The sequence below is a fragment of the Zootoca vivipara genome, chromosome 2, assembly GCF_965207765.1.
Source record: "Zootoca vivipara chromosome 2, rZooViv2.hap1.1, whole genome shotgun sequence".
Lineage (NCBI taxonomy): Eukaryota > Metazoa > Chordata > Lepidosauria > Squamata > Lacertidae > Zootoca > Zootoca vivipara.
In genome coordinates, this window is record NC_142584.1 from 7960993 (window position 1) to 7971995 (window position 11003).

At 41.7% G+C, this 11003-nt stretch overlaps 1 protein-coding gene across 4 annotated transcripts in view; it reads left to right on the top strand.

Moving 5' to 3' along the window:
• SLC11A2 (solute carrier family 11 member 2) overlaps window positions 1-11003 on the top strand; it is a 62575-nt gene that overhangs the window by 47472 nt on the left and 4100 nt on the right. For 3 of the 4 annotated variants that reach the window (XM_035103090.3, XM_035103098.3, XM_035103106.3), the window contains one exon: window positions 1260-1313. In XM_035103090.3, coding sequence (XP_034958981.1) covers window positions 1260-1313 — 54 coding nt within the window. Of the gene's footprint in view, window positions 1-1259; window positions 5415-11003 lie in introns of those variants that run through there. The other variant, XM_088661246.1, reaches the window with a different exon arrangement.

Genomic DNA, 11003 nt, shown 5'->3' on the forward strand with positions numbered 1-11003 from the left:
GTGGAATGCTCTGCCCAGGGAAGTTCTCCTGGTGCCTTCATTATACACCTTTAGGCACCAGGCAAAAACGTTCCTCTTTAACCAGGCCTTTGGCTGACCTGATGTATGGAAGTGAGGGCTGGACCATAAAGAAGGCTGATCGCTGAAGAATTGATGCTTTTGAATTATGGTGCTGGAGGAGACTCTTGAGAGTCCCACTTTGACTGCCAAGAAGATCAAACCTATGCATTCTTAAGGAAATCAGCCCCGAGTGCTCACTGGAAGGACAGATCCCGAAGCTGAGGCTCCAATACTTTGGCTACCTTATGAGAAGAGAAGACTCCCTGGAAAAGACCCTGATGTTGGGAAAGATTGAGGGCTCTAGGAGAAGGGGGCGACAGAGGACGAGATGGTTGGACAGTGTTCTCGAAGCTAAGAACATGAGTCTGACCAAACTGCTGGAGGCAGTGGAAGACAGGAGTGCCTGGCGTGCTCTGGTCCATGGTTTCACGAAGAGTCGGACACGACTAAATGACTAAACAACAACAAACTGGCTGACCTATTCAACATCCGACCTATACCCTTTAAAATGTGGCTCTTTTGGGGGTGGGGTTTGTTGGATTATTGTTTTAATTTTGATTTTATATATTGTGTTTTTTGTTTGTGAACAGTCCTGAGACCTCCAGGTATTAGGGCGGTATAAAAATTCAATAAATGAAATGACCCACTGTGGGTTTATATCCAACTCTGGTCCTACTCAGAGCAGGCCATTTCAAAGTAATAGATATAATTCAGGTCCATTTATTTCAGTCAGCCTACTCTCCCAGTGAAATTAGTAGACCTGAGACCTATGATCACGTCGGAACAGTGCCCTGTTATCTTTGTAGTGGCTAAAATAGAGGAGGGAGAAAGGTTGTTTTCTGCTGCTCCAGAGAAGCGTACACGGAGCAATGGATTTAAACTACAAGAAAGAAGATTTCACCTAAACATTAGGAAGAACTTCCTGACAGTAAGAGCTGTTTCGACAATGGAATTTGCTGCCAAGGAGTGTGGTGGAGTCTCCTTCTTTGGAGGTCTTTAAGTGGAGGCTTGACAGCCATCTGTCAGGAATGCTTTGATGGTGTTTCCTGCTTGGCAGGGGGTTGGACTGGATGGCCCTTGTGGTCTCTTCCAATTCTATGATTCTATGATTCTATGAAAATACTTTGTGGTGGGACTGTCTTTTTAAGTAAACCTACCATTGATTTGGGATTCTGCTTCTCTCCTCCTTCTTCCTCCAGACTTGGCTGTGCCTAATAGCTCTGGGAGCCTCCTTCCTGGCCTGTGGTCGCACGGTAAGAGTCACGAGAACGTTGCTTATTGAAGAGCCAGCTTCGTCTCCAATTAATTAAATACTGGGTCTGTCTGTATGCAGCAGGGAGCCATCAGGGCCAGTGCGTTTCTATGGTTTACTCTGTGAACATATCCAAATGTATGTGCGCTTTTGCACAAAGTTAAGATTGTGGTAATGGTGTTAAGAAATAATAATTGTGGTTGTACATATTGAGAAATACTCGGGTCCCTTCCCTTGCTGTCCCCCTACAATCACACTCGAACAAAAATTCTCACCGCTTCTGTTGTGGCATCAGATTATTCTCAGTGTGAGAATGCAAACACTAAAACGCTTTCGACTTTAATACTATATTCTAACTGAGGTTCATTCAATTAATGGCAATCATGTCTTTAAAAAAGCTCCTGTTTTAAAGGCATGGAATTAAATGACGTGATTGCACTTGAATAGAATAGACCCTAATGAGTCTTGTTAGTGTCAGCAGCTGGAATGCAAGGTAAAGGCCAACATTATTCGCTGCTAAGGAAAGCATCTCTATTTTGGACTGTATGCTTCAGGATGCAGGTAAATCCCCATGGGCAGAAAGCAGTGGAGAATCTCCCTGCATATTGGGAGATAGCATGAGAAGCGTTATGCTGTGAAGCTGGTTTTCTGCAGGCAGGCAGCTTCCCCACAGCTGAGCATTCAAGCCCTCCATCTGGAACCCAAAGTTTGATTAAAGTATTGCCCGTGAATTCTGCTAAATGTAGAAGCTGGCAAGCGAATCCAACAGTCTCCTCCTGTCCAGTTGATTAATGTCGGCTGACCACTCCTTCCGATAACGATGAAAGGCAGTGATGCTGAGGCTGTTTCTGCAACCTTTATCAAAGAGAGCCGGGCCAAGCTGAGAACTTATTTCGGAAGGAGTACAAGTCACTTCTGAAAGTACAATTACTAGTTTCAATACTAGTGAAAGTACAAGCGCTTGCCAGGTGGCCAGAGTATCATCTTCTGCAGGACTACTGTCCAAAAAAAATAATCACACAAACATTTTGGCTGAGAAGGAGGTAGAAAGAGTGCTTGGCCTGGTCATTTAATTGTTGGTCTTCACCAGAGGAACGGCTTGCTATCCAGCTCAAGAGATGTGCACATGTATTGTGTGCTCTGGAATTTTATTTCTCTTAAGCAGCTGCCCCAAATTCCCCCCAAATGGCTTTCTTGGTACTCTTCAGTGTAAGATCACAGTTAAAGAGAGGAAATCCACAATTTTTGTATAGATTTCTCCCTTTTCTGTCTCCATTGGAGGTTCTCCGTTAGAGAACTCTCAATTATTAGTTTTTTCTTAACCAAAAGAACAACTGCTAAAAATTAAAACTGGGCCCATACATTAAAAAGTGTTAATTAACGTGCTTAGTGTGCAATTCTGGTGGCCAGCAAAGGGGAAATAATTTTGCATTCAATGTTTACAAGTTTTTACTGTTTGTTTTGTGACTAATTGTTATTAATACAGTGAAGTGATGTCCATATTTCCTGTAACTCTTGTGTGTCAGGAATGTTAGAGTTAAAATGAAGGTTTCGGCGTCCATTGGAGGAAAATACTTAAGTATGAATACTTGAATCCTCTTTCTAGCCAGGAGTCTCCTACTACACATACTATTACAAACTTTTTAAAAAAACAACAACAACATAGTTAACCTGGTGTAATTATTCACATTACTCCTTCCATCATCTTAAATGGTTTTTCTGTATTTCTTTTTGTTGCTTCATTTCCTTTTTAACAGTCTTCAGGGTAGCATTGCCAAACCCTCCCCTCTTGGCATTACAACATTGAGATAGATACCAAGAAAGGACTAATTATAGTATTAATGATGTTAATAATTGCATCACTGAGAGATGTGTAGGGTATTGGGTATAATGATGAATGGTTTTTACCTCCTGGAATATGTTTCATATATTCCTCCTGGAATATCGTTCAGAGATGCATGTGTCTGTCATCTGTTAAATAGAATTCAGAGTGACTTCCTAGGGTTGCAGTCCCAGTACGGAACATAGTAGCACATTGTGAAATGAGCTCCACAGAAATTCAGAGACAATTCTACTACCTCCATGTTATTTGTAATTGGGAAATGGTAAACATTTAGATTCCCAAATACATTTCTGTTCTTAAAAGAAGAACCTGAGGGAGTCCTTGAGATATTTGCCTCAAGCAGGACGTGCAAATATTGTCACTGGTCTCAAATGTTGTTACCCTTATCTTGTGAAACTGATAAGTATACTGATTTCGCTGGACTAGGATTTGGGCTAAGGTAGCTTTGTCGCATCTGCCTCATCAGCTGTGTTTCAGGTCCAAAAACAAAACAGCTTTTGACGGATTCCAATTTTAATGCTTTTCTTCTTGCACATATTCTGAGGTTAACCACCCACTTGGCTTGAAGAGTGGTACCCACAGTCACTAGAAGGTAGGAATCAGAACTGAAACACCTAGCAAAAGGGTCATAACTTGACCAGCGTCTCCCCCACAAAGACATTTGACATTCTCACACAATCCTTCATGTGTGTTTCTCTTTTAAAACCACTCATGATAAATCTTGACGTGAAACACCCTAATTTTTCCAATTGTCACTGGAAGCCAGACTGTCTATGAGTGTCTTCAGGCTTCATCCTCCAATTTTTCTGTACCGTTTTTAATTAGATCATTATCGTTTTGCTCCCTGGGTATTGATGAGATTTAACGGGTTGAATAATAACTTTTTATCAGCGTTAACCCATGCCCTGTTTTTGACAAATGTCAAAGGTTGCATTCCAGGGCATAGTTAAGCATGCACAAATCCTTTTAAAACTGGTCAGCCTAACGGATGTTTGGTTCTGTGCTGGAGCATTCATCCAAGGCTATAATAGCCTACTGGCCACATATGATGGGTTAGAGACAGGACTTTCTATTGCCGCTTCAAGGTGCACCTAAATTTCAAATGTAGAGAAAAATACAATTAAAATATTTTCAGTTAGTGTGAGAGCATTCATTTCTGCTCAAGAACTAAACAATACATTTTTATCTCCTGTGCACTTGTGAAAAACATCAATGGCAGCTGTGAGGGTCTTTTGCTTAAGAGAAGGTGACATTGCAGGTGTTTTAAGACTTTCAAGTTAGCTAGAATCCTTCCTTCTGCCTACAACTATATGTAGGGCCCTAAAAAGTGACAAAATACATTGCATCACAGGCATGGCGTAATGCCAAGAAGGTACCTAGCTTTTCCCCACTCAACGCTAACATAGCCTGATACACTCCATTACTTTTGGACTACAACTCCCAGCATGGGGTGGGGAAAGGCTGCACTCAAGGCCAGTTGGTGTTTGGTATGTGTAGTTTTCCTTAAGAAAAGACGTCCTTGCCTGCAGTAGAGAAGGACCTCTGAAATACAGGGTTCAAGTTGACCATACACTTGAGAGGTGTGGTTCCTACTGGGCCGTGCTGCTGTTATATCTTCGTTCACTACAGAGGGGCTCTGATCATTCCTTTTTGCTGCAACAAAGCTGCTAAATTTTGAATTGCTATTTATCTGACCGTCTCAAGTCTCCCGGTTTTATTTGTACACTAGCTTAACCCATCTGACTGCTCATTTTTGCTATAGTTCAATAAACTTGGCGAACATTTCCCCAGCTCAGAAGCAGACATTATTTGAACAGTTCTGTTTTGCAAACTGAGAGTGCGCCTGGCATTTTCTATGTAGACTTTGCAAGATTACTTGAAATGCTTTGTACACTGAATGGGCAAATTGCCTTCCAGGGTTTTCAGTAGCAGAATATTTAACTTTACACTATTGGGGAGTTGCATGGTTCAAAAATGGCCAGCGGCCTTCAGCAGGTATAATTTTTTCTTTGGTGCACTTTAACATTGTAAATTCCCAGAAGAAAGATAGACAAGCCTGCCTCTTGGGATGTCAGCTTCTGCCTGACACCGTTTTGAACATGATACAAGATTCTGAAAATTGTAGCTGTGTAGCAGTCTTAAAGCATTCGTGCTACACAGTTTGGGTTGTACAATCTATGAAACAAATGTCTATTTTTTCTAGTATAAATCAGTCTGTATAAATGATAATTTAAATTAAAAGAATGGAACATTTTCCAACTTTGGGTGTCTTTCTTTTCTGCTTAAATTAGCCTCACGAAGGATGTCTTATTTGGATATTATTTGATATATCAAGCACACAATTATTATTATTATTTGTAAAATGTGCCTAGGTGTGGAATGTGGGCAGTGTTCTCTCCTCTCTTCCTGCCCGTCCCCCAGTTCATTTGAGCGTTGAAGGATTCTGCACCCACATCTGCAAAGCACACCCTGCCGTTGAATGGAATATCCTGCTGTCTTGCATAGAGATGCATGCAGACATCAAAACCTTTGTGGTGCCTTTGCATTGCCATTGATTCTGACACAAGGCAATGTTCAGTTTGCTGCTTTGGGGAGGTAAAGATTCAAAGTGGCGAGCCATTGAGGAGCTGACGGCAGGAACAATCCTCTTGGCTGGCTGTAAGAAATAATGGCAGTGGCCAGGAATGATGGATAGAATTAAACCTGAATAGCATAACAATTTCCTAACCAGATCAGGCCACGGGGTTCAACATTCTTTTTTTACAACAGGGGCAAGTTAGGTGCTTTTGCAAAGCATACTATGCTTGAATAATGAAATAGATATATTTTTTTAAGTTCCATGTAGCTTTCCTGGCTAATGGCTGTTGCTGACAAATTTGGGAAGGATAGGTCAAATACATTTTTGAAAACCAGCAGAGCTGTTACGTTATAGGGAAAGTTATGGGGATGGGGTCTGTTTTCAAAGGGTTCTGTGACCCCCCAAAACGCCAGGAACTGCTCTGCAGAGACACTGCTGCAGTTCATAAAACATGAGTCATTTGCCCATGTTTCGTATTTATATGTGTCGAAAGCAGCTGATTAGCAAAGGAGAAGGGGGCATTGTGGGTCAGATTAAGACTCGGTTGAGTCCTCTGCTCACAATCTCTATATTTTAGATAATTTATTTATGTTGGTGTTTCCTGCATCATCTGTGTATGTCACAATCCAGAGTGCAAATTACCGTAGCTATTAAAAATATATCTAGTAGCAGTTTCCTATTAACACAACAAATCAAATGTCAACTGATACAGGGTCAGCCTTCAAATGAGTACTGCTGAGTTGGCAAAATCCTTTCTAGTGCTCTCTGGGCCAACATTACCTGCAGATTAAAGTTTTTGAATAAAACAGATTCAACTCTGACATGCTATAGAAATTTTATCTTTCCCCCTTTTCATTACAAGCTCTCCTTACCAGCTTTAAGGGAAGTGGAAGGTGTAAGTAATTTTACTTCGCTAAGAAACTTGCAGCTTAAATGTCCTACAATGTTTAAAACATGCAGTACATTTTTAAGTTAACTCTTGAGATGCTATACGGTAAGTTTCAGACTGTTGGAAACTGTTGGTCATCTTTTGATTCATACTTCTATATAAGCAGTTTAAATTATTCTCAAAGTCTTAATGGGATTAGCAGAATTTGCATGTAGAGATTTTTACAGTGTGTATTAGTGTGAAATGGCTTTTAAAAATTGTCGGTGGAGTTCAAAATCAAATTAGTGACCCTTTATCAATCTTGTGTAGTTTTGGCAAGTTAGATACAAAACATCATTAGTAAAAATCAGAACAATTGCCTGGATTACTTTTTGTGCTACATACAGAAGATACCAGTTGCCCTCCATGAAGTATTACTTTTTAAATTTTATTTTATTTATTAAATTTGTATATTGCCCTTCATTCTTAGATCTCAGGGTGGTTCACAACATAAAAATACAATACATGTATTTAAGACATGTAGATAATGCACATGTGTCTTTTTCAGTATCATTAAAGTCAGGAAGCCAAAATGAACCCAAAGGCAATCTTTGGACAATCACATCTCTGCTTAATAAGCTGAGATATGGCCAAGCCTTTTGCCTGTTCACAAATCCCCTTTGTGTGATCCATGAAATTTCTAATCAGCTAGGGTTTCCCGTTTCATCCAACCTGAGAAACTATTATTACTAGCTCTGGAACAAGACAGCATTTTCAGCCAGTGTTTGAAGTTGCTTCAATTCCCTGACTGCTTATGAAACTGGCAACGATACTTTCCCAATTTGATTAAAATAGGAAATAATAGTGTATTGGACCTGCTGGTCTAATAGTGGCTTGCCAGAAGAGGCTGCATGTTCATATGAATGCAAGAGACTCATTCATAACTGAGCTTACTAAGTCGAGATATGAAGAGCTGAACCAGGAAATTCACACATTCAAGACACAACATAGAACCGCCAAGTTCCAAACGTATTTTCTAGATGAAATGCTGACAAAGTTTCGGTCATTATTGTTGTGGCTCCAGCAGCAAATCACAATGTCAACTTTCACTGAAACTGCACAACTTCCAGTTGGCAGGAACCACTTGATGCCACAAGGAATTCCTAGCAATACTGCTTCCATCTAGGCAGTTACATGTACCACATATGAACATAGTCACCTTTTGACAGAAGTGGATGACTATTCTGCCGCATGTCGGCACCTTTTGACTCCCTACAGCAGGCATGGCCAAACTTGGTGCTCCAGTTGTATTGGGACTACAACTCCCACCATCCCTAGCTAACAGGACCAGTGGTCAGGGATGATGGAAATTGTAGTCTCAAAACAGCTGGAGGGCCAAGTTTGGCCATGCCTGCCCTACAGGATCTACCTTCAGAAACCTGTGGGTTGTATCCAATGCTGCCATTCTACTCATGCAATGGAACTTACCCTATGCACGCTCAAAGTACAGCCCTATATTTCTCCAGCACACAGGTGAATGCCATGTAAGAAATTAGTAAGATTGTGGGGGAGGGGGGTTGTTTGGTTTTTTTGTGGCACTATTGGATCTATAACTGGCTGAAATGTTACGTTTCGAGACCCCAGTCCAGTTCCATGATTCTAAAAAACCCTGTGAAACATGCTCTGTCCTGATCTAGCCACCCTTCCCCCAAAAGAACTTCCTACTTCTTCACTGGAGGTCCAGCGCCAAGGGCCTTCTGGCGGTTCCCTCGCTACGAGAAGCCAAGTTACAGGGAACCAGGCAGAGGGCCTTCTCGGTAGTGGCACCCACCCTGTGGAATGCCCTCCCACCAGAGGTCAAAGAGAACAACAATTAACAGACCTTTAGAAGGCATCTCAAGGCAGCCCTGTTTAGGGAAGCTTTTAATGTTTGATGGATTTCTGTATTTCAATATTTTGTTGGAAGCCGCCCAGAGTGGCTGGGGGAATATAAATATATAATATATAATATATAATATATAATTTATTATTATTATTATTATTATTATTATTATTATTATTATTATTATTATTATTATTATTATTACTGGAGAGAGCAGGGACACGTGCCCCAAAGAAAATCCACCCCACAGATCTTCCATTGAAATCAACGGGGGAACACAACTCTTCCCATACCGTTCACTGAATTGGTGTAATCATCTAGGGAAGGGAAAAGCAGGTGGCTGTAAAAAGCAAAGAGAACCAAAGTATAAGCACCAACTGTTCCCTCCCCCAAATTGTCATCGTCTTTAAACACACCCTCTCCGATTAAACCGAGAAGAAAGGGTCTCTGAGTGTAACTTAGCAAAGGGAAAACGGGGACCACCATTCTGGTGCTGACATGGGGGCACATGCATGTGACACAGCAGGGTCAATGACATTAGACAACAAAGGGTTTGAAGTTACCTTAAAGAAGTCTTAAAGAACTTGTAGTGCAGCATGAGCTTTCATGAGCCAATCCCTACTTTGCGAGATTAGCAAAGAGGCTAAGTATACTCCAAGGACAAAGAGAATGGGCCGAGCAGTTCTTTTAATAAAGTGAAGGCCAAGCAACAGAAGAGAGAGCAGTAGGATCGTCATACGCAGAGCACTCACTTGCACAACATACATTCAAATGCTCAAAAGATCCAGTTAGGGTGGGTATACCAGCCATAGCTGCCAAGTTTTCGCTTTTCTCGCGAGGAAGCCTATTCAGCATAAGGGAAAATCCCTGTAAAAAAGGGATAACTTGGCAGCTATGATACCAGCTAACAGTCCCTGGTAATGGGATACGCATCAATGGTGTGAAGAAACACAATGGCCGGTTTTGAACAGTACTTTCTCTGCTCCAATCACGACATGCCTCTTCTCAAGTGGTGATACTTTAATGACATCTTCGGCATTGGGACTCGTGAGACGGAGAGCTCTTGGAGAAATCCAACCAGATCTTTTATCAGTAGCAACATCCGATTAATCTAAATTTGAACCACTCCATGTAACATGATTTCATTCATATATATCAGTTAAACTAGGGCAGTGTTTCTCAACCAGTGTGCCTCCAGATGTTTTGGGACTACAACTCCCATCATTCCTGACCACTGGTCTTGCTAGCTAGGGATGATGGGAGTTGTAGTCCCAAAACATCTGGAGGCACACTGGCTGAGAAACACTGAACTAGGGCATATAAACTGCACCATAAAGCAACTGAAGACCACACATGCCTGCAGCTACTATCCAAAGTGCACCCCCCACACAATTGCATACAGCTAAGATTATGGTGGGACGCGGGTGGAGCTGTGGTCTAAACCACTGAGCCTAGGGCTTGCTGATCGGAAGGTTGGCGGTTCAAATCCCCATGACAGGGTGAGCTCCCGTTGCTCGGTCCCAACTCCTGCCAACCTAGCAGTTCGGAAGCAGGTCAAAGTTCAAATAGATAAATAGGTACCGCTCTGGCAGGAAGATAAATGGCGTTTCCATGTGTCTGGTTTCACCATAATGACCCGGAATGGCCACATGACCCGGAAAAACTGTCTGCGGACTAATGTCGGCTCCCTCGGCCAGTAAAGCGAGATGAGCGCCACAACCCCAGAATCGTTCACGACTGGACTTAACGGTCAGGGGTCCTTTACCTTTTTTTATTTTAAGGTTATTGTATAGTCACATCTGCTCCCAATCTTTTGGGCAAGGACAAACACTTGCCCCAAATAGTTGCTTCGGACATCCTTTTAAAAGCTACAATATTTGTTTAGCAAAGTGTGGAAACCACTCCGTAAAGGGTAGGTTCCCAGGCCCATCAGACACAGCAATAGAACTTCTCTTTTTACCTTCAGCTCTCGGCTATAATCTCTCCAGTATCTCATCAATGCAGACAATTATCCTCCCTACTCATTGGCCTTGGGCTGAAGACTTGCCCCTGCTTCGAAACAACCCCACAATTTATGGAAACCGCTTACTAACAATCATGAGCCACAAAACAGAGATACAAATCCTGCAGCAAACCCAACAGTCTCCATATGTACTGGAGCAAGTCTATTTTGCAATCAAAACATCAGCTCTGTTATCTACATATCTTCTAAGGTGAATTAATGGCATCATCAGCCAAGAATGCCCATCTGCCATAAATATAGGCCAAACAAGTCAGTTTCTGCTCAAGAGAATAAATGGGTGCTAATCAGACTCTGAAACCAGTATGGAGGTGTCGGGGTGTCTGTCTCATCCCCCAGGGCATTCTGTAGCAGATCGGAAAGGTCATACTCCAGCTAAAATAAATATTATTATTAATATTAGTATTATTATTCTGGGCGGCTCCCAACAGAATATTAAAAACATAAAACATCACACATTAAAAACTTCCCTAAACAGGGTTGCCTTCATATGTCTTCTA